The sequence below is a fragment of the Musca autumnalis genome, unplaced genomic scaffold (assembly GCF_047663935.1).
Source record: "Musca autumnalis isolate F117 unplaced genomic scaffold, ASM4766393v1 scaffold_1, whole genome shotgun sequence".
NCBI lineage: Eukaryota > Metazoa > Arthropoda > Insecta > Diptera > Muscidae > Musca > Musca autumnalis.
Window position 1 is genome coordinate 142,097,785 of NW_027411644.1, and position 25,841 is coordinate 142,123,625.

Below are 25,841 nucleotides of genomic sequence, written 5' to 3' on the forward strand. Positions count from 1 at the left end.
TGTGAATTATTGCAGTGCAAATAAAGATTCTGGAGAAGATGAAGAAAATTTTAAAAATTTACCACCTCCTTTATAAAATGATGATGCTAAGCTTTTTCCAAATTGTTGTTCCACTGTTTCAGATATCGAAGGCGAGATTGCACTTGCGTTATTATAACAGGCAAATGTGTCAAGCCGTCAGGAAATGGGTAAAGCAAGATCTGGTAGATATCGAGCCTATTATTTCAGCATAAGATCAGAAAATTTTACCTAAATGGTGATTTGGTGCATGTTACTATTCAATACTCCATGGACTATGCACCCAAATATAATAAAACTGGAATTGTATTTGTATACATACATATATGCCCAGTAGTACGGTCTAAAAATCCAATTTAGAAAATATTTTTTTATTATTTTTTCTTCAGTTTTGTAATACTATCAGTCAGAATAACGCTATTTTGGAAAACTGGGAAAATTGATGCACTAGTTTGCCCGTCGGCATATCTAGGTTAAGGTATATTCATAAATGGACATAGATTACTTAAAAGATTTCATATAGAAAACTCAAAGAACTGGACCAACAATATAGACACAATCTGTATTATATTGAAGATGGAAGTCCTCTTAGAACTACGACTAAAGAATGTAAACTTGACGAAATTGAATGTCTAGTTGTTTGATGTTTAACGTTTTTCCTCGAATTTATCAAATAAAATGCAATTAATAAATTATAGACAGTATAATGAGCAACGCGTTGTGATAGCAAAGAGATCGACCCGGCTCTTCTAGAAATTCATGTTGGTATATATAAAGGTTGGTCTACGACCATTATTATAATACCATCTGGTGGTGTAGGGTACAAAAAAAACCAAATATATAGTTATAAATCTTTAAGTACAACAGTACTGAAATAACCCAACAATTGATGTCAGAACAAAATTAAGTAGTGTCGGGTCTTTGTAACGCTTGTGTTTTTAAACTTAGGGCCTGTTTATGTATGTCGATAAGAAAATGAATACGCAAGAAAAACTAACAAATTTGAGTGTGCTTTTCAAATTTGTTTTTTGTTTTGAATCCAAAGCAACGGAAATAATATTTCCAAAACTAAGGTTTGGGTGTGTTTCATGCGCACACATTTTCGTTTCGAAATGCATAAACTGGGGGTTAAAGTAATGATAGATACATATGTATGTATGTAAATATACACTAATCTTTATACCGCGGTACAAGAAAAATCGGTGATTTCATGTTAGCTTGAAAGATTTAGTCTTTTTGGATTTGATATAGCGTTACGTAAATAAAATATTTTGTATTCTAAAATTAGATATTTTCCTTTATCTAGATCACACTCCAGAGCACAATTTTTCAAAATTTCCAGTAATGTTTTTATCCCTCCATCTTATGATTATGGTTTGTTATTCCGCTTGTAACACATGGTTTTATTCGTCGGAGATCCCTAATGCATTTATGTATATTCTTGATGTCGTTTGACTGTTGGAATCCAGAATTTTTGTTATTTAAAATGGAATATATATATATATATATATTTTTTTTTTCACATTTTTATATAGCCCTGATACATCGGTACCTACCAATTTACGGTATTGTGAAGGAAACTTTTGCCTTTAGCGGTTGGGGCAACTTATCTTCACAACAACAAAAAAAATCGAATGTGGGGTGAATTTGTCAAAAAATCCTACTACCAATTGATTAGATTTCAAAAATTCACAATTTTTGTTGTTTTACCCCACTGTGCTACACCAACAACGGAAAAAAACACAAGCGACGCAAGGAGGTTTGTGATGGACGATCTATGCAACAAATAAACCAACGGTGCGAGAAATGTGTGTTGTTATTGTATATTTGCCAATGCAAATTCTCAACTAAAGGGCTTCGTCAGAAAAGACCTTGGGAAATAATAAGAGCAACAGTTGCGAAAAAAATAATAGCACCACAATGAAGAACTTTGGAACAATGTTTTATGTAGATGTGGGGCTAAATATTTATGTTTGGAGAAAAATATTTTCTTTTCTCAGTTATGTATATGTTCTCAAATATGTACATAAGTAGACACTAGCTTCTATTGTTGTACTTCTATTCATTTTCTACAATTTTACAAGAACTTTTTAATAATGGTGCTGTTATTTTTCGTCAAATTTTTGAGGTTTTTGTGAGAATGGTTTAAATTTTAAAACAGGTTTCGAAGTAAACTGTGATTTTTGTTATGTTTGTTAAATCTGTTCATGTAAATAAGATTGCCTGCAAAATATTTTTGTAGAAGGTGGTGCTATTATTTTTTTTTCGCAGCTGTATATATGTATATATAAAAATTTTATTATGGTACTTGATTTGTTGCTTTTGTATTGCACAACACTGTACATCCAAATTTTTATCAAAATCGGTAAAACTGATCAAGGGCCTATGAAAATATCGCGTATTATATTTAAAGGTTATTCAATTAAAATTGACCGAGTTATATCAAAATCCGGGAAATATATGTATATATGGTGGTTATGGTGGTTGGAATCTTTTATTCCTATGTACATGTACACAAATTCATCAACCTACGTCAACTCCTTCTATTTTTGTCCACGTTTAAAAGGAATCAAACACATTGTGCGAAGTCGGGTGATCAGTACAAAAAAAAAAAAAAAAAAAAAACAAGTAAGAAAAGTCTATAGTCGGACGGAGCCGACCATGGGATACCCTATACCACTATCCCTGGACAATCGCTCACCACGGAACTTCTTTTCAATGATTGTGAAAATTTAATTATCAAATATCAGAGATGTTATGTATAATACTTATGACCAAAACCAAAAAGACATTTTGTAGCAGGAAAGGAAAATTTAGTTCACACAAACTAAAATGTAATGAAACCCAATTATGTAGTACTACTACTTCCGTTGTTTAACCGCTACGTTATTGAAATTTTTACCAATTTCACACAAAAGATTCATTCCAATTAACCCGCTAAGTATTATCTGATCTTCACGTTGGTTTGTATTGTACGCTTCTTCATCATAAACTCAAACTTTGTTTAAAATTTTCCGGGTTATTATTTTGATCTACAGAGCCGCTACAAAATTGGGTAAAATGTTGTTTTTGGTCCATTTCATCCCCTGAACATTTCACGATCATCACCAAAAACTAGTCATTTCCATTCTGGCCCGAACCCAACCTCCTTAAAAATCGTTACAATCGGTCTATAATTGCGGCCTTAAGCTTGTTTACAATAATGGACGGACACACATCGCTAAATCGCTTTATCTCGTCGAGATATGAATTTTGGCATACCAAATATGGGGTCTAGGACGAATATTTCGTGGTGTTACATAAACTTTTGGAGAGACAATATGTAACATGGGATAAAAATGTGGTTCTCTACACAGAACCCATTATATATTAGGCAGTAGGCCCGTTATCTAGCAAACACTTTATTGCAATTTACATCAGAGGAAAGGTCAGTAGTTTTTTCCCATATGTAGGCTACTTTGCGAAATATATATGTCTTCAAGGAATTAAAATATCGACCAAAAATTAATTTTTTATATTTTTCATACAAAAGTAGTGGTCCATTTCACCCGCTAAATAATATCAGATCATCATTCAAAAGTGTAGGCATCTTTTTCGACCTATACTCTTACCCGGTGCAAAATTTCGCAACTATTGATGTATAATTGCGACTTCTAGCGAGTTTATTATTACACTACAAACAAATAACGGAATATATTAGGCTGTAACTCTGTTATCTGATCATGCACACCAACATAATTGGCATCAATTGAAAGGTCAAGCGTTCCACTTTCAAGTATATCTCACTTGTCCGGAATGTCACTTCCAGGAATTAAGATATAAGCTGTATATTAAAAATTTTCACAATTTTCACACAAAAGTTTTGGTCCATTTAACCCTCTAAATATTATCCGAGCCATCTCATATTGCAAGCTTCTCCTTTGTGATATACTCTTACCTTATATAAAATTACGCGTGAGACCTACAGAGCCGCTAGAAAATTGGATAAATATTATGTTATTGGTCCATTTCACCCGCTAAATATTTCACGATCATCACCAATAAGAAAAGGGATCTATTCTGATCTGAACCCGACCTCCATACAAAATTTCGTGACGATCGGTCCATAATTGCGGCCTGAAGCGTGTTTACAATTTATAATGGATCGCTTTATCTCGACGAGATATGAAGATTGGTATTCGTCTCCGACGAATATTTCGCGGTGTTACATGAATTTTTACCAAAACAAACTTATAATACCCTTTTCCACATTGTGGTATAGGGTATAAAAATAAAATAAAACAGTTTTGAGTAGAAAAACGAACTAATCTCGTAGTGTCTATAATAGTTGATCAGGATTATGATTTGTATGATCACCGCAACTTCGGGCGATTAATAAAACAACGAATTCAATAAAACTTGTGTGGACTGTATAATGGGGACTATTGCAAGGAAACTAATTCGCTCGCGAAGGGTGATTGAATTTCGTCTAATGATTTTTAATGTTCAAATTAGTAACCGACAGCGAAACAAAAAATGTAATTCTGGGTTTACGTACATGGTGTTTGGTTTGTTGTTAGGGTGATGATATGATGCAAAATTGTCCAATATTTTGTCCTTCATCTACAAAACTATTGAACGGATTTTCATGAAATTCGCAGACAATGTTCAACGTTGCCCTCTGGTGAAAATAGAAAATAAATTTTGATGATTTTCATAGGAGGATGCCCCTCTCTTTGCACTATTTATGTGTACCATACACCACAGTGTGGGTGTATTATTTTTGGTGCATTAGTTTGTAAAATGAAAAAGGAAACGAGATACAACCATAGTTCCTTTTAGAAATATACATAGAATCACTATCTGAGTCGATTTACGTATGGCCGTCTGTCCATACATCCGTCTATCTGCCCATATATTTTGTAAACAAAGAACAGTTCGCATTTATTGGCCGATTCGCAAGAAAATTTGGGAAGATAATTTTTTAGCCAAAGGATTTTCGCGGCACCAAAACAAAAAAATAATAATAGCTCGTTTGGCATCTGCACTCTACGGTGTCCGCAAATGTGTGTAGGGTATTATATAGTCGACCTCGCGCGACCTTGATCTTTTCCTTACTGGTTTTAGAACGCTATAATGTAAAAAAATGTGGACGTATCGGCTTGAAAATTAATTATATCTACAAAACCACTGAACCGTTGCCGGTTAGAAAAAAAAAATAATTAATTTGAATTTGAATATTTTGCTAATCCACTCGGTTGATAAGGCATAGATACAAAAATTGTCAATAAGATTTTCAATAAAAATCATGTACACCGCACAGTCATTGTGGCAGAGCATATTGTGGACTGATAAAAATTTATTTGAACATAATTCATCTTAAAATATACTTTTCAGTAAGCTTGAGTCAAAAAACCGCCAAAAAGTTGGGTATCTTTGTGAAATAAATGTCCTTCTGATGCTATATCCAAGCCCAAATGCTCCCAGGAATCAGAATAGGCTGATCCATCATTTAAAATACTGCGATATTTAACTTTTATCGTTAATGCTGTGGACTATAATGAATATTTTGGCACTTTGAACGATATTTCATAACAAGATGGTAGTAAACTGATCGAAGTGTTATGTATTCAGTTGCAGAACACTGCTACTATGATAAGGCTGAATTTTGTGGAGCACGTTTGGAGCGTATTTCGTGTTCAAACTTAAAGTAATTTCGTTCAAATAAATCTCTTGAATATCCCTATATCCTTTAAATATCGATCCGTAAATGGGTCCATAATGGTACAGATGTGGGTGAAATATATTATTTTTACATTAGCTCAAACGGCGTAAGAAAGCAGAAGCTTTTCTCTTTAAATGTAATCTTTGTGTTATAATTGTTATTATCAAATTGTAAATGATTGTTCTTTTTGTAGTTTATCCCTGAAGATGGTTGACGAAGTCAACCGAAATATTGGAACAAAAATAAAAATTTAAAACTAAACACAAACAACGTTTTTTCACTGACCTTTAGCCGAAATATACATCAAATATAAATTACCATACAACAGGTCAACAATAAATAACAACAATTAACTGATAATAATCAAAAATATAAGTAATGCAGTTTTAATTGTTGAGGTCTAAAAATCAATAAATCAATTTTGTCAAAATACTTATGCCATGCAGTGAAATTTTATTTCCATTACAAAAGTGCAAGCGTGTATTTGAATTGATAAAATTTATTGCTAGTTATAAGTATTCTAGTAAAGGATTAGCCAGAATATTTTTCATATTTTTGTAGAAGACTAATCCGGTAACAAACAAAACACATCATTTTTCAAACTTGTCAAAATAATTATGCCATGCACTGTATATATGTATATAGTATATGTGTTATTTCTTGTTTATCTAAATATAAATTTAACTAATTTTCATATACCTTATTTCGAATATGTTTATTTAGGTTTACAAAACAAGTTATCCCATCTACTCAACGTCAACATACACTCGTGGTTCCCGTGTAATAACTTCGCCCGTTCGAATTATTTCTTCGCCGAGTCGTATTGTTACTCGTATTGTTCGATCACCTTCTCCAGTTCGTGTTGTTCGATCAACTACCACTCGCGTAATAACATCACCAGAAAGAGTGACCTCATACAGTTATACGACCCCATCGGTATACCTTCCTTCCACATATACATCGACGTACCTACCGTCATCATACACATCATATAAGTCGTATCCATCGTATTATTCATCATCGTATCTAACTCCCTCATACTATTATACACCGATAAGTCGCATATATACCCGATCTTTGTCACCAGTAAGAGTAATTACATCCCCTGTACGTGATGTCCCAGTATATTCGAAAAGATATATGCCTGGTTATGGGGACCGTGCCTTAACATCCTACTTAACCAATGAGCCATTCACGGTAAGGTTACAGTTCTTTAGCTCAGGTCCCGACAAGCCTGTTACAATTTTAATTGTTGAATACCTACTACATGTGATTATTGTGTTTTGTAGACTTTCCGTGAAGAAACTGGTAGAATACGACACAGGGCCCAATCTCTTATTCGCGATTTGCATACTCCTGTTCCACGTCGCAACCGCAGCTGCACTCCGTTTCCAGTTTGCGGGTATGTTTGGCAGACACATTTTAAAAAAATAATAATCCTTGACAATTAATTGCTTTAGATATGAGCCGGCGTCCGAATTAGCCCTTGATTCATATGTCTCCCGCATAACAAACCCTGTTCGTCACATTGCCAAGGAAGTACACCGAATGTCTATGTATCCCGAACAACCTCGCAAATATGTTGGTATGTATATATTATTAAAATGATTTTTTGTATGGTACCCCGGTATTTATATTGACTAAATTCATTGTTTTGTTTGTTCGAGATAATTATTCCAAAACTATTGCGGATTATAAAAATTCTCTATTTTAATCTACACATACATATATTATGTATTTCACTATTTTAATCAACATATGCATACATATATTATGCACATTTTCTTATAAAATTAAATAAAACTAAAGGTAAAAGCCACCTCGCATCGGTACGAATCTGTGGTAATAAGGCTTATGATATCCGAAGACCTATGTATGATTCAAGTAAGGTTCGCACTGATATTAATCTTTTGTCTTGGTACTTAAGGGATAAACACCAACAAGAAAAATCCAAGCAATCGCTCGAAACAGCATCAAAAAGTGTAGATACAGGTAAGTGCTTTGGCGGCTTTTCGAAAGATAGCAACGATTCATTCATTTCATTTTCATATGACAAATTTCCCAGAATATTACTTCCTTTCGCTGAATATTCTTATTTATGCATTGTCAATTAACAATATTTTACTATTTCTATGACTAGACATCTGGACTAACTACCAGTTTACTTAGAACTGGTTGTGTCTGGTTCCAGATCGCCACGGAAATAATGCCATGAAGAAAATATACCTGAAGAAAACAGATGTTTTTTCACATTAGATATGAAAAACTTCGTAGTTTGATTATCCGACGTTCGATCAGAAAGATGAGTATTTTAAAATTATAAAAATGAATTTAGTGTCCCTAATTAGCAGGCCACCAATCTATATGCAGAATAAATTTCAATTCAAGATACAGTGTAAGAAGTAGGGCCAAAAAATCTCATGTTGTTTGTTGTCATGAGTTTTGGTATTTTCTTGTCGTATTTTAACACTTCAATACATTATTGTAAGGTTGTTTGTTGTCATGAGATTTTTTGGCCATACTTCCTACACTGTATCTTGAATTGAAATGTATGCAGCGTATAGATTGGTGGCCTGCTAACCCAGATATGCCCAATGTCCTATATATGTATAGTACACACAAAATTACTGATGACATGATACGTTACATTCATAGAAGTACCGTTTTTTATGTTGGCACACTCAGTATTCATCAATACCTCGTGGGAGATTTACTGATCCCATTATTTGTTGCTACTATTGTTGCGTTATTGAATAATTAATTAGCGATATTTTCAAAATGAGTGAATATGGGACCACGTTTACACGGTACGTAAATTTTGACAGATTTACAAGTGAGTAAATACTATATCTTCTACCGATTTTTTTTATAAAGAATTGCTTGAGTGTTATATATAAAGATTTAGCACGGTGCTCCTGAAGCAATTTTAAATGGAAGGCGCTTACACCTGGGAAGTATAACGAACTTACCGGTAACGAATGTTTTCTTTATAACGAATACTTCTCTGTAACGAAGAGAGCTTTCTACAGTAAACCTAGGTAATGCTAAGCCTTTAAAAGTGGCGCGTCTAGAGTTAAAGGCGTGGACAATCAGAAAACCCTGATAAGGACAAAACTATTAGTGAATATAAGTTACATTAGTAGACTGGCAGGCATCCTTAAAGGACACCTGGGGCTACAAGCGTACCTAAACAAAATAGCATGTATAGATAATAGTAAATACAGAGCATGTGCAGAGGACGACGAAACGTTTGAACACTATCTCTGTCATTACCCAGCTTTCACGACCATAATTCAATTCTTGGGAAGCGACACAATATTAAAACTCAACCAAATTAGGACAAACGAGTTTGAAAACTTAAGGGTTTCTGTCAAAAGCGCAGAATATATAAAAGAATGTTATTAATAATATAATTTAATTATAACCCCTCCAGACTCCACGCTAGAGATTCACAGGTCTATTCTAGCTAAGTGTATGTCCATGCGAACATGTCGCGATTTTGCGCCATCCATCTTCTCAGCCTAACCTAACACAATATGACTGAGTAGTTTGACCTATTAATGAATCTTAGGTTCTATGTATAATCACCAAGGCGTTTCATCACCAAAAGAAATGCCCCACATCCACACTTGCGCTCGATTTTGTTGTTCGTTATTGAAACTATAAATCAAAAAATGTTAAAATGTGGATGAATACTAATACTAATCGTATGAAGTAAATTGAATATGCTCTATATGATGATTATGATCTGTATGGGAAAATATGAGTCTGAGACTAATATTTAGAGATGTGCATACTCTAATAATATCATTATATTTTATAACGTAGTTTTTTGGTACAAGAGAATTAATTAGTTCCTTTTCCCAGAGTTGTGTCTGTTATGTTAAACTGAACTGAAACAAATTTGCCTTGTATATATCTTAAGTATTTCCTAATATGCAAAATAAGCTCCAAATTCGTATATTTATGTACGTATGTATCTCATATATCAATTAATGCAAACGTGATTAGATATGTAACAATGGGTAGGATATGATTAAATCGGCACCACTAAAAGTTCATTGGCAAACCTCAATAGGTATAAAGTCTTGCTGCCCAACTAATAAATTCATTCACATCCACATTCATAGTAATAATCTCATTGCTTATTTGAAGTACATTTCGAAGATTTTTATGTTCTGTTTTAACTGTTTTTTCTTTCTCTTTTTTATAATTTATAAATTTGCAGTATGCGCTGCTGAGACAGAGGCCTGAAACAATTTCAGAAAGCATGTACACCTCTCCAAATCTTGCATCACCACTATTCTGATGTCTTTGTAATCCATTTCGAGACAACGTATATTTCTAAGTTTGTTTCTTAAATGTATCTAACACGTGTAACTCTTACGAAACCCTTTATAACTAATTTTTATATTTTTTGTTGAAAACATACACAAAACAAAGTAAAACCTAATAATATACTTTTGAACGATCTTTTGTAATTCCTTTAAATATGTGTTTTTCATTTAAATACCGTCTATGCGGATTTGCCTTAATGGTAGCAAAAGGTGGGGTTACTAACACACGGTAATATAAATAAACAACTAACTAATAACATAAGTAGTATTGTTATAAAGCATTGAAAGAAAAACTGTCCTTAACAATTAAGCCGTTAATTAACCATGAGCATAATAATCCTAATATCCACTGGCACCTAATCAAGAGTTTTGGAAAATACGTCATTTATATATTTGAGAGATAATCAAAAAAAGGGAAAACTTAAATGACGCGTTTTATTAAAACCCTTTCGATGAAAAATGCGCTATTATGCTAATAATGCTATATATATAAATTATTTCAAACACACTCTATGCTTCGGCAATAATATGTTGACATATTTGTAATTTTGCCTGTTAGGGCGAAGATGATTTTATTTTATATTTACATCTTTGTGTTTATTTCAGCTTTAGTCCATATTTTGTTGTATTCAAGTATTTGAATAACAACAAAATGTTTTACAGTGGATATGAAATTGATTAGTTGCGGGCGGAGGGTCGGGAATACTATAGTTTCAGTTGTCACCAAACAACTTCATCAGTTCCCTTTTCCGCCGACTCTGTATCGATAAACAGGTCAATAAGCCCATCCAGCAAATTAAACAAAATGAGAAATTTGCTATATGGCCCTAAAACTGATTACCCTACAATTTGAGTCGAACTAAAGAATTTTATATCCACCACTGTTTTTATGTCGTCTTTGCTTATATTTTATTAATTTCTTGGAGTAGACCTGAATGATCTAAGATTTTGTTGCATATGAAAACAGTTCTATAAACTTATCACGGAGAATTGCTATGACGAGCTGATGTAATACCGAAAATGTAAGATCTTCAAATAAAACATGTGTGAAAAATTCATTTTGTGGCTGAAAACATTTGGTGAGTATGTTAAGAAATTTAAAGGAAAATTTCGCTATAAATCAAGTTTCTGAGTTTTTACTTTTCTGATGGACTGTAAACTGCTGTGTGAAACAATTACAAGTTCAAATATTTGCTTTGGTTATGCCACCATAATATGGAGGGTATAATTACATTTGTCATTCCGTTTGTAACACAACGAAATATTCGTCGAGACCCTATAAATGATAAATTCTTATATATTGGCCGCTCCCTTGGATTACGAATTAACGAGATTCTACTGTAGTAGTATTTTTTTATTCATCAATAACTATCATGTCCCCTTCAAAGTAATCCCCCTTAGATATAATACACTTATGACAGAGTTTCTTCCAATTCTCGAAACACTTCTGAAACGTGCTTTTTAGTATACCCAGCAGCTCCTGTTTCGTTTCCTGTTGTTTTATCTCCTTAATCGTACCAAAACGCCTCCCTTTTCATCGGTGTCTTCAGTTTTCGGAAGAGGGAATAGTCAGGTGGGGCCAAGTCCGGTGAATACGATGTTTAAGGCATGATAACGGTTTAATCGATGTGTGAGCTGGTGCATTATCATGATGCGAAATATATGATTGGTTTTCGCGCAAACGGCGCATAACTTGAAGGTGGTATTCATGATGCACCACGCCATTGCAGTCAAAGAAAACAGTGAGCAAAACCTTCACATTTAATCGAACTTGACATGCTTTTTCGGTCATCTCAGCCGCCTTTCTTAAACCGGTTATACCACAATTGAACTGGTGCTCTGATATAGTAGACTCGCCAAACACAACAGTCGACATTTCAAATGTCCTTGCGCATTTAATTTAATTTTTTACACAAAACCTTATACAGTTTCTTGGATCCATTTTTTCGAATAGTTAAAAATTTAAGAGCACACCAAAAAACAACTAAGCATTTTATCTGTGAAAACCAAACTGACAATCCAAAATGGCTGATATAATACGAAAATCGAACATATATAACTCACGAAATTTGAAAATAACGGTTTATTTTTTATGAGACCTGGTATAGTCTTGATCAGCATACAATTCTAAGTCGATAAAACCATGTGCATCTGTTATTTGTTCGGAAAATCGGAATATAACATAAGAAAAATAAAAAATACAAAAAAAATTGTTTCTCTTTGAACCAATATTAAAGAAGTTATGAGTATTTCTTTGCATATAGTTAAAGTATTCGACTTTTTCAAGGCGCGATATCTCTAGAACCTTTAACCAATAAAAATCTGGAACCTTTAGTAAAAGAAAAAAAGGAAATCAGAAACCTCATTTTTAAAAAGTGTCCGATTTCACTCAGAAATCTCCATATACATACATTCTAATGCATTATAAGATGACAATATGGCCAGTTATTCCCAATTGTATATACATATGTACATGTGTATATTTACTTGTGTCATAGCAAAGAAAGCTTTACGTAATGAAAGGTTAATGAGGAATTGCTACAAAAAAATTTATATTTCCACCTATGTACATTCTGTGTAGAAAAAAATTCATTTTATTTTTTATTTAACATTTTATTCATTATTATATTATTGTTCATTTAAATTTATTGTTCAAATGTTGACTGTGGCGTTTGGCGAGTCTACTATGAGCAGAACACATGTTCAATTGTGGCATAATCGGTTTAAGGAAGGCCGAGAAAATTACTGAAAAAACACGTCAAGTTCCGTCAAATGTGGCGGCTAAGATGCACTGTCGTCTGCATTTTAGAGTGCAAGCACTGTATAACGCTTATAATTTGCATAAAGTACATAGACTTTTATGCGCACCTGATTTCATATCAATCAAGGACCGTGGATGTTTCTCAATCTAGTTTTGGGATAAATCGGATACAGCTCTAATACCACTAATTCTTTTAAATTTCTGTTTCCGCCAGTTTCTTTATTGAAAAGAAAACTATCCACAGAAAACGCTATTAAAATCGCGATATTTTCAAAAACATATTTCGCACATTTTTTCCGTTTTCGCAATAGCCGTTGTTAGTGGATGGATTTTTAAGTATCACTACTTTATACGATCAAAAAAATGATATTGGGCTTTTAGAAAAAAATATTTTTTAGTCACATTCTTGAGCTTTGTTCAAACACATCTCGTTTGGTCCAACTATAGTCATCACCCTTATTACGGTAGGCGTAGTCGTAGGCATTCAAGTGTCGTATGCGTAGTCGTAGTTTACATTTTTATGTGATGAAAAATTATATACTACGAAATTTTTTATATTTTATAGCATCTTAGATCCATAAAACATCGAAAGAAACAGATTCATCATTCCCTGGATTTCTTGGGTTATAAATAACATTTATTTTTTTTGAGACGACAAATCGGTATCACGTATGGCGTTGAAATACGAGAAAAGAGTCATGACCGATTCTGTTAACGACAGCATATAAAAATAAAAACAAATCAATTTCAAAAGAATTTTTTGGCAATGATTAACGAAATATATTGGAAAATAACTAAAATAAATTAAAATTTTACTACTTTTTGTTCATTTTCGTATGACAAATTTCGTGTTTATATCAGGTGACAAACTTTCTATTGAAAATCGGAGTCCTCGTATAACGATTCAAGCAATGCAAATTTCTTAGTTCTTGTTCAAAAGATGATTTCGAATGAACTATTATACAATTAAAAAAATTGATATTTCTGCAAAAATTGATATGTATTTCTGAACAAATCGTGATATTATAGAAAATGTGAAAAAGCTTCTAGTCATGTGAGCTCGTTCTTCGAACTTTCCTCTCTTAGATATTTTGTGTAACTCTCTTCTTACCACAAACACAAGTAAAAATTGCCGGACCGAACTTTTATACACTCCACCACAAATTGTATTAAAGTAAAATGGAATTATTAGGTTTCTTTCGTTTATGAAGGTACTAAGCTCTTTCGCCAGGTCTGAGCTTATTAGTAGGAGAAGTAGAATATGTTACACTGTTTAAAGTCTATAAGACCTCAGAGTTTTCTGCGCAGTAATAATTCGAAATATTAAATTACAGTGATTCCAGTGTCAAAACTTCCAAATACGTTAAATCGGGAGGTACCGTCACCAGAACATGTAAATACATATATTTACAATTTTCAAAATTTGACTTTTGTACCCACTGAGACCAACAATAACAATTTACTACAAATGCATAATATCATAATATGAAATACAGTAAAATGGGTCGTACCGTTACACAGTGGTAGTATCAATAAGTGGATCTATACCAAGAATCCTCTGAACAAATATTTTCTTTGTAGGTATATTTTGTACATCTAGCGAAAACTAAATACCAGCAACTTAAGTTGGATATTGTGTCTAGCACCTTAAAAATGCCTAAAATCAAGGGGTACAGTTCTATGAGGGTTATATCAAAAAGTGGACGATGTAACTCTTTTTCAATACCAAACATTCAAGATGTACATAATATAACCTTCCGTACCAAATTATATGACTTCAACTGACTGTTAGGGATAAAAGGCAGGTCAAGTAGTTTCCGGATTTTGAATATTCCAAAACAAAATAGGTTTATTGAGCAAATGCACTTATATTAAAATTCCTAAAACACAAAAAACAAATATTTAAAAATTGACATAAAATTACACAAATAAGGTCAGTCTTTATGGTATAGAGACCACTATCTTGTTAACACAGCAATTGAACTTTGATAACCACGTTAATTGCAAGACAAAATGATTTTTAAAGAAAATGGCGAACATTTTGAGACTCTCTTTGACATTAAAGAATTTCGTTAAGTTAATTTTAGTAATACATTAATTCTAATACAAATATTAAATACTGCCAGATTAATTAATTTTAGATGATTTTGGTGTTGGCGATGAGTTTTTTTAGATTCACTTTTGGCAGTTTTGTTGAGATGTGTATTATTTTATTGTTGTAAAATAATTTCAGTTTTATCTCGGTTTTTGTTGTTTTTAAATTTTTAAAACAACAAGTTTTATTTAAAGTGGTATGTAGTTAAAATTGATTTAATTTCGGGAAAGGCAAAGAATATACTAGTTTCGTCCAACGCCACTTGGACTCATCAGTTCTCTTCACTGAAACAAAGAACTCTTCCCCAATTTTATGACGACCAGAGCTCAAGAATAAACGTAACCGATGAATTCGTTTAAATGAGAATTCATCAGAAACATTTTTTAATATACAAATACTTTCTGACAAAAAGCGCCATAGGCGAAATGTAAAAATGAGAATTCGTTTAAATGAGAATTCATCAGAAACATTTTTTAATATACAAATACTTTCTGACAAAAAGCGCCATAGGCGAAAATATTTTTGAAAAATCGCACAATTTTTTACAAAAATATTTTCACTATTTAAGAAAACAAAAAATTTTCGGTATAAATATGCAAATACTTTCTGAAAAAGATAACCGCCGCAGGCGAAAATATTAAAAAAAAACCCACGATACTTTACAAAAGTACTTTCACTATTTAAGAAACAACAAAATTTTGTGAAAATTTGCAAATATCCAGAAAAAAAGTCATTGTCGAGTAATAACTTTATTAAATTAAATATTCAGTAAATATTGACAGTAATAACTAGTTACAAATTGACCGTAAAAGTAATGATTTTTACATGGGGATATCATATGAAGGAAGTACTTTCTCAAAGATGTTTTTTAAATGAATATACATATAAACACATATGGATAATCGAAAGCGGAAAGCGGTAAAACATACGTTGCATTTTTAGAACAAATTTTTGTTGTTTTTCTATTACTTTGCTCTGCTGGTTTTGACCACACGAACTTCTGATTTGTAGCCAAACACACAACAGACTATGCCACTCGTGCGAATGTAAAGGGTTGTTTAAACATAGGCATGTACATCAATATTTCTTCGTAATTTTGCTGACAAAAGACTACCGTGCCCGGTGAGCTTTGAACACACAACACTAGGATTTGTATTCGGACACACAATCTCTGGTAAAACAACCTACTTTGCATCATTGTAAAGGTGAACTTTTCTTCTTCCATTGAAAGGCTTTGCTTTCGGAATACTTCTACTATAAGCGGAGACATTCACATAAGAATAAAACCAAGGCGAATTTAGGAAGGTGATCCAAAAGGCGAATTAATGACTTCATTTGCTGTCAAAACAAATTTTTTAATAAAAAATAAATAACAAATATTTCAGTTCTATCCATAATATATGTGTACAACATCTTTATTTAAGCTTCGCGAATAATATTTTATCGTTTCCTTTATTCTTTGGTGGATTATTCGCACAAAAATGTTTGACAGCAAATGAAGAGGTCTGAATTTGCCTTCTGGATAACATTACTAAAGGCCTCGTCACATAAGAGGATTTCTGGCTTAATTCATTAAGTTGCATGTTCTTCCGGCTTTAAATCAAAAGTCAAAGTATACGAAAATCGTGTTTCAGCACACATTCAGCGGCGTTGAGTTGCCGCATCTCTACGCGGCTGAATGCGTGCTGAAACACGATTTTCGTATGCTTTGACTTTTGACTTAAAGCGGGGAGAAGAACAGGCAACTTAATGAATTAAACCAGAAATCCTCTTATGTGACGAGGCCTTAAATCAGCCTTGAATTTCCCCGCATAAGTTTTGTGCCTATTCCGACCCCTGAATTTTATCCGACCGTAATCAAAATCAATAGACTTCTTTCCCTCTGGGAACCCCATCAACACGCAAAATATCGTGACGATCCGATCAATATTGCGACCTGCAGCGTAATTATGAGATGCATTACCAACTATTGTGATATCTCCGTTATTTGACCACTTTATATCATTGCAAAGGTGTGATTTTCTACTTTCATTGTCTGTGTTTGCTTTTGGAAAGTCCCCAACCAAAGCTTTGATGTTTGTCATTACAATTAAAATCCCAAAAATTAAACATTGGGTTGGATTAGATACTATTGTGATATCTTCGTTGTCCACCTACGCCAACCTACTTTGCATTGTTGTAAAGGTCTAAGTTTCGGAGTCGAGGTATTTTTGGCTCGACTCCGACTCTAGACCAATTTTTTTCACGACTCCGACCCAGACTCCGGAGTCGACTCCGAGCACAAAATACTATATCACTAAAAATTAATTAAATGTGCACACATTTTTAGCTTCTTCCTATATTTGGGTCCATATAGGGTAATCAGTTGGTTTTCCTAACATATATTTTAGAAAGGACCTTCGTTCGAATTTTATACTCAACTGCAGAACATAAATATGAAGTAAAATGCATATCTGTATTGTTTCTTCTGAATCTTACATTGACAAATAGCCACAAAATACATGTTAGAAAGTTTTTGTCGGGGCGAACCTCAGTTGAAACCCACATTAAGAGGCATTTTTAATGATAATTTTCCAAGAAAACTACGAAACTTTTTTGGTAGATTTTTTTTCATATAAGAAAACAACTTAATCTGCTTTCTGAATTTTTTTGTTGGAAAATATTACAAAGTTTTGTGGCAAATGACCGTCTACGAAACCCTGTTTTTATTAAAGCGTTTTGCGTTGCCAACCCTAGCTCGAAAACTAATATACTTATTGTCATACATTTTTGTGAGCTTTTTACGGACATCAAAATCTAGTACTTCATAGATCGATTTTGTAGAAAAATATTAGATTTTACGGAAATGGTGGACAGAAAAAACGGACAAAAAAGTTTTGAAAAATAAAATCGATCGATGAATTACTAGATTTTAATGTCCTTCTAGATTTTTATCGAATCACCTAATAATGAAGGTTTTATTTAATCTTATGTAGAAGCTCATCAAAATATGACACAGGGATGTGAGGTTTTAAAAAAGTCATAACCCTAGTAAACATCCGAATTTCATACATAGTCAAATTATACGAAATGTACCGTAATACATAAACATACGGGGTTTTTGAAAAAGGTGCGGGTAAAACTGTTAAAGTATAATGCAAACGTGGTAATATCGATTTATTGGATGAAGCGAGCCTACATAAAATTTTCGTAGGAACATTTTTGTAAAATTTTTTCATGTAGAAAACCTGATCTCGTGGTACTTTTTCAGTTCATGAACAAAAAGGACATGGAACGAACTGAGCTAGAACGACGAAATATTCTACAATAATAATCCTCATTCTATTTAATTGAAAATATGTCATCTCAAAATAAAGGAGCAATAACGCCAAACAAAGACATAAGGCTATTTTCTCAAACATTATTGGAAGCCAATCAAAAAACCTTTACATCATAACTCAGAAACTTCAACTATGGAATCCTTTGGAGTTCTTAATATACTCAATAGGGGCTTTCATTCCCAAAGAAAAAATTCCTCCTCCCAGACCTGGACTTTCATTTTGTGTCACAGGGTAATCAGTGGGATTTCCCATAGAGAACACAATGTCTTTCATAGTAGCCCAACAGGTCCTTTAATAGAAGACAAGGATGACTCTCACAAAAGGCAAGTCGAGCAGACCAGTAGGTCTTCTGTCAGAAGACTTGTGCAATGCCCAATTATAATTCGTTTGTCATGGAACTTCACGTTTGCTTGCAAAAAATTAAAGGATGAATTGGACCAACAAATATTCTCGACATATATTTCATAATCAAAGTAGACACGAAAAGACTTGACTGGAAAGGATAGTAAATATCCTGTAAATCACCCCCTAACTTAGTATAATATATCGTTTGCTTATGTTATATTTCTATAATGTAAAAAAATTTGTCCGGAGTCGATCTCAGACTCCGACTCCAGCAAACTTGCTCGACTCCGAAACCCTGGTAAAGAGGAAGTTTTCTACTTTCATTGTCAGGCTTTGCTTTTGGAATACTCTTAACAGAATTTGCCCATTCCGACCTCTGAATATGATCCTACCATAAACAAAATCAATGGGCTTCTTCCCCTCCAGGACACCAATCAACCCCCAAAATTTCGTGACGACCAGATCGAATTTGCGACCTGTAGCGTGATTACAAAAAAATGGGATGTATTATCGACTATTGCGATATCTCCGTTGTTTGACCACCTGGTTGGGATTTTCTACTTTCATTGCCAGGCTTTGCTTTTGGTATGCACCAAGGCGAATATAACAAGTTGATCCGAAAGGGTATAATATTATACCCTACACCACTATGTGGGACGGGTATTATAAGTTGGTTTTGGCCAACAAGTATGTAACACATCGAAATAATGTTAGTAGACCTATACGCCTTTCGGATCACCTTGTCATATTCGCCTTGGTGCATACCAAAAGCAAAGCCTGGCAATGAAAGTAGCAAATCCCACCAGGTGGTCAAACAACGGAGATATCGCAATAGTCGATAATACATCCCATTTTTTTGTAATCACGCTACAGGTCGCAAATTTGATCTGATCGTCACGAAATTTTGGTGGTTGATAGGGGTCCTGGAGGGGAAGAAGCCTATTGATTTTGCTGATGGTAGGATCATATTTAGAGGTCACAATGGGCAAATTCTGTTAAGATTATTCCAAAAGCAAAGCCTGACAATGAAAGTAACAAACTTCACCTTTACCAGGGTTTCGGAGTCGAGCAAGTTTGCTGGAGTCGGAGTCTGAGATCGACTCCGGACAACTTTTTTTACATTATAGAAATATAACATAAGCAAACGATATATTATCTATCTATATATTATATAAAATAGAAAAATGCTTGTATGTTTGCTTGTGCCTTAATAACTGAAAAACCGCTGGACAGATTTTCCTGAAATTTTGAGAGTATATGTTAACATCGCCTGAAAGTAACATAGGCTATATAGATTTTTGAAAATTATCTGGAATCTAGAGATATGGCATCAGAATCGGAGGTACCTCCAAAAAATGTATTTTTTTTTATTTATTGCAACTAGTTACATTTAACTAACAAGCAATTTTAAACAAACTAACAATACATAGACTTTTATTTTTTAATGTAATGACGAAATATTGACATTTAAGTATTTAGGTTACATCAGAACTTCTAACTAGGTCGAAAGGCTTCCTTCTCTTAAGTCTGCGTTCCGAACCAATCTGTTCAGCTAGGGATAGAGTTTGGGAATTCCCGACTTTTTTTCATTCCCGGGACTATGGTAAGTCGAATTCGTGGGGCATAGACGTGACAGAGAGTAAGCAAACTTGAAGTAACTACTCCCCACGGTGCGCCTTAACTAACTTTAAATGAAAGGTGCTTACACCTGGGAAGTTTTTGCGGATTCTGAAACTACAATGTTCATAGATGAGAGACATCAACGAAAAAATCGCCGGAGGGATTTTCAAATAAATCACGCTCAAAGTTCAAATTTTTAGAGCTTTATTATGTTTTGACAATTTTGCTCGAAAGCCGAAAACCCTATCGAAATGATATTAGAGCAAATATTGTAGCAGTGAAAATTATCAACATGATTGATCTTAATGTTATTTTCGTAGGTTTTACCATTTTTGAGATATAGAATTTCAAATTGGGACAAAGAACTGGCTGTATCGTCTCATTATAAAACAATGTCATGAAGGGTGCACCTTAATTAACTTTAAATGAAAACCGCTTACACCTGAGTAGGTTTTGCGGATTCTGAAACAGCAATGTTCATAGATGAGAGAAATCCAAAAACAAGAAAAAATCGCTGGACGGATTTTTAAATAAATCGCGGTCAAAGACCACATTTTTTGGGTTATTTTAGGTTTTCAGGATTTTGCTTGGAAACGGAGAATGAATGCAACCAATAAAAATTTAGACTAAAACAATCGTGACTAGCTAAAAATAAAGAATTATGTGAGGTTATACAGACTTCGAATTTCAGAAAAAAACACCAATTATTGAGAGCACCAAAATGTACATATGTATATTGTACGAATTATACCGATTTTTACAATAGACCAGCAATTACGAATAATCGGGGCACGAATTATCGCTATTCTACTATATTTCCAATAATAAATAACTATAAGGCAAATATATATGACTTATACATAAAAATACAAATACCCGTATTCCCGGGAATTTCAGGAAATCCCGTTCAAAAAATTTCGGGAATTCCCGACCAGAAACTCTAGTTGAATATTTGTGTTAATTTAGTAATTATATTGTTTGGTAGTTGTCTAAGAACTTCGGATGTAATTAGATCAAATCCTGGACATTTTTTTTTCCTTTAAGATCGTTGTGTATGATTTGCAGAACTTCGTGTGTCTTTACATATTGAATAGCGGCATCATTAACATAATTAAGATTCATATCATCTGTACTAGCAGGCAAATTTGAATCACAGGAAAATACTTCAGCTAAGCGAATAGAGAATAAATCTGCTTTTTGAATATCGGTTTTGGCCCAACTGCCGTCTGGCATATGTAATGGGGGGACCTGTGATGTTGGCCGTTTTAAGTATTTCATCGATTTCCATAGAGAGTAATCCGTCGTTTTATCATTACTGAGAGATTGTAAATTCCTGTTGAAGTTTCGATTTTTAAATCTTTTAATTTCTAAGCTCAGCTCTTGAGTTAGTTTATTTAGCCTAGTTTTGTTTGGTGGGAATCGAGATTGATGCCATCTTTTCCGTAGCTTACGTTTATTTGATATCATTACCCTAATATAAGGGGGGTATGGTACAGTACTTTGTATTTCAGGAATGTCTGAAGTGCTACTCCATGCGGCAGTTTGAATGGGGTTGGTGACATGGGCAATTGTTTCTTCAACTTCATCGATTGAACTCGGTTCTGGATACTGTATATTAGAGTTTTCTAGCAAGAACTTAAAAAAATGTAAATTTAATATGCGAATATCTAAAGAACGGTAACCGATATAGTCTTTAGATTTTGTCACCATTAGCGGGAAGTATGTGCACGTCATCTCTTACAAAATAAGCGGGGTGGGGTCAAGGGGAGCAGTCTCCCTTTGTGCTGCTAATATCAAATATCATCAATTTGAATCACTATAAGCTTGAAATGCTTTAAACTCATAAGAAGTTATGGTCAAACGAATCTAATGTGCCACGAGCAAAAAAATCATGTTAGGAATTGGCGGGGAAGTAACCCCATTGGACTAAACAACAAAAATTAATATGTCCGCCTTATTATCGAGAATTGGCAAATATCAACACTCATCACAACGTTATAGTTTGTAATGTTATAGTTTATAATAATGATAAAGTAAGAGAGTAGCGGCATGGGGAGCGTACCCCATACTGCATTAAAATAATAAATGTAACATATCAGACACACTTTATGTTTGAGAAATATCAACCTCGGTAAGGATCAATCTTATAGTCGCGAAAAAGCCTCAGGGTAATAACAAAGAACCCAAATATCAAATTTGGCACCTTTTATTCATCGCTGTATTAAGTTTGATATACACAATTCAAATACTTAATATTATATTTATTAAGCACTATTTTCGCAGAATCATTCATAGTTGTTAGAGGTTGTCCCTTCACCAATTACAGTTTTAGGAAAATATAATAAGGAAGAAATATCCTAAATAGATATGATTCAAATATAAATCATTATTAGTTTCAGAGAGTTTTAGAGTGTTTAAACTTATTAGAATTAATGCAAAAAGCAATCTTATGTGTCACAAATAAAAACGACGAGACAAGTAACACCAATAGCATACAAGTAACTACAGTTTTATAGTGGATTCGAAACAAAATTTGGTATATAGGGATAGATTATAAGGTTAGGGTAAGTTGGACACCACATCAGACTCACTATAAGTGTGAGAACTCTTACAGGTTAAGAGTTTTTAGAATTTTATCCGCGTCGTCCTTATTGATTATAGCTAAAATATCAGGTTCCATTTTTCCATTATTATTTTAACTGCAGTGTGTATAGGGATGTTTGTGAAAAGCGAGACAACATCAAATGAGACTAAAATTGCAGAATCGTTCAGAATTTTTAATGTTGTAGTCCGTAGATACTATGTTTTTTTAATGCTAATGCTCCCAGAATTTATGGAGTCAAATACAAAAAAAAAAACATAGTATCTACGGACTACAACATTAACAATTCTGAATAATTGAAACAATATATGAAGAATACACACTGCAGTTAAAATATAAGAATGGAAAAATGGAACCAGATAACAAAGCACACAGAAATCACTAAGAAATTATTTCCCCAAATACTTCAATTTTGAATCAAAGACAATTATTATTTCATATTTGAAGACAAGATTTATAACCAAATCTTCGGAAAGCCCATGGGGAACCCACTTTCACCGACAATAAACGATATTGTCTTAGATAACCTACTTGACGACGCAATAACAGAACTTAAACAAAATGACATAAGTATTAAATATATAGAAAAATATGTAGATGATATTTTAGCTATAATAAACAAGGACGACGCGGATAAAATTCGGAAAACACATAACCAATATCATAACAAGATACAATTCACAATAAAAATGGAAGGTGGAAACTCCATACCATATTTGGACGTAAAACTGAAGAGAGATAACAACAAAATAGCATTCGATTGGTACTCCAAAGACACTTCATCAGGAAGACTTATTAATTATCATGCCACACAACCAAAATCTCAAATTCTCAATACGGCAACAAATCTAATTCTTCGAGTTTAAATATAAGTGACGAACAATTTCACCACAAAAACACATTATTCCTAACACAACAATAGTTTCCCAGTTACACATACGAACATTAAAGCCTTTTTAGATTAGCACATTACATGATTTCGTTTTACGAAATCATTTGTTTACATATACACACGAACGCAATAACACATACCCACGCATAGACTCACACAACCCATGTACGAGGGCGGTTCGGAAACTTCTTAGCCTATCAATGAAGGAGAATAGTTAGTTTTTCATAAATATTTTTATTTTTCAATATAATCTCCTGAAACTTCAATACACTTAGTCCAACGCTTTTCTAGCAATTTTATCCCTTGATTAAAATAGTTTTCCTCAAGGTCTTCAAAATAGTGGTTTACAACTGTAATTGCATCTTCATTTGAGGTAAAACGCTTGCCAGCAAGGAATTTTTTTAGATTTGGGAACAAGTAAAAGTCACTGGGAGCTAAATCAGGAGAATAAGGTGGGTGGTCAAGCAACTCGTACTTTAATTCGTTGATTTTAGCCATTGTTAAAACACTCTTGTGCGCTGGTGCGTTGTCTTGATGAAAAATTATTTTTTTGTGTTGTAAGCCAGGACGTTTTTCTCGAATTTGTACATTTAATTGATCCAAAAGGTTGCAATAGTACTCTGAATTTATTGTTTTACCCTTTTGCAGATAGTCAATCAATAAAATACCTTTGAAGTCCCAAAAAACCGTTGCCATAACCTTACCAGCCGATTGAATTGTTTTTGCCTTCTTCCTCCAGCTTCAGTCCATTGTTTGGATTGTTCTTTTGTCTCTGGAGTATAGTGGTGGATCCATGTCTCATCAACAGTTCGCTTAAAACGATCCAAACAAGCTTGAGAAATGTTCATTCTTATGCGTTTTTGATCGACTGTTAACAAATGCGGCACCCATCTTGCAGAAAGCTTTTTCATCTGTAGTTCTTCATGCAAAATTAAATGGACTCGATCATTTGAGGTGCCCATGATATTAGCAATTTCACGCACTTTTATTCGTCGATCATTTAATACCATATCATGCACTTTGGCTACAATTTCTGTTGTTGTTGCTGTTTTTGGACGTCCACTACGTGGTTTATCTTCAATGCTTGTACGACCACGTTTAAATTCAGCAACCCAATGTTTACTGCATATGAAGGAGCACTTTCACCTAACACATTCACCATATTATTATGAATTTCTTGTCCCGATAAACCTTTTTTATGTAAATATTTAATGACAGCAGGCATTTCTAATTTTTCCATTGTAAAAAAATTGCGGATGCGTCTTTTTCGAACACCTGTTTCTATATGAAGGAGTTGCCAGATCGAAACAAAATTTAACATGTGTTCATAACAGAGGTGGAAGTTTCCAAAACAGTTAACTTTTTTCTGTTTATACCGCGCTTTTTGTGCTAGGTTAAGAAGTTTCCGAACTGCCCTCGTACACAATAATTTTAATTCTAGAAAAAAGCGAATTTCACAACATAAATGTTTACTAACTAATTTGACTAAATTCATAAACCAAAAACATAATTTTTGCAAGTTTTTTAACCATTTATTTTCACTTTTGTAATTGTTTGAGTATTTTTGTTTCAACGTAAAACAGTTGCATTCTTCGTGCATTGCATTGTTTTTTATTTCTTATCTGATTTGACTCAAATTTTGGATGTAGGCGTTTTGAGGGTGAATTTTTCAATATTTGGGGCATATCAAAAATATGCAAAAAATATGTAAAATATGCAAACATTTTTTAGTCGAAAACTTCATAAAAGTCGTAAAATTGTCAATTAAAGTTGGAAAACACATAAAAATCTTCAAAGTGTTCTAAATTAATATTTTTGGTCATTTAATGTCGATTTTTTAGCAGATTATTATATTATTGAAATTTCATACGACAGTCTGGTGTAGGGTATAAAAATATGGTATTGTAGTACCATTTTTTTATTATTAAAATATAAAATGTGATAAAATATCGCGCATTTCATGTAAAGTTTAATATTTTCTTCTTTGTCTTAATTTGTAGCATTAGGCTCAAAGGGAACAAGTCGATGTCGAATTTTTTTTTTCGAGATTAGAGGCCCTATGCTCTCCAAGGAGTTAAGCGGAAAAGAAGATGACTGAATTCGAGATAATAAAGCCAATGTCCTGAAAAACGTGACTATGTACGCAT

General features: G+C 33.3%; 1 protein-coding gene across 3 annotated transcripts in view; it reads left to right on the forward strand.

The window, feature by feature from the left end:
- Nucleotides 1-25,841, forward strand: part of LOC141387151 (uncharacterized protein CG45078-like) — a 125,666-nt gene that overhangs the window by 52,598 nt on the left and 47,227 nt on the right. For 2 of the 3 annotated variants that reach the window (XM_073956376.1, XM_073956385.1), the window contains exons 3-5: nt 6,446-6,919; nt 7,012-7,124; nt 7,183-7,307. In XM_073956376.1, the coding sequence (XP_073812477.1) occupies nt 6,446-6,919; nt 7,012-7,124; nt 7,183-7,307 (712 nt within the window). Of the gene's footprint in view, nt 1-6,445; nt 6,920-7,011; nt 7,125-7,182; nt 7,308-7,531; nt 7,715-9,950; nt 10,214-25,841 lie in introns of those variants that run through there. The other variant, XM_073956395.1, reaches the window with a different exon arrangement.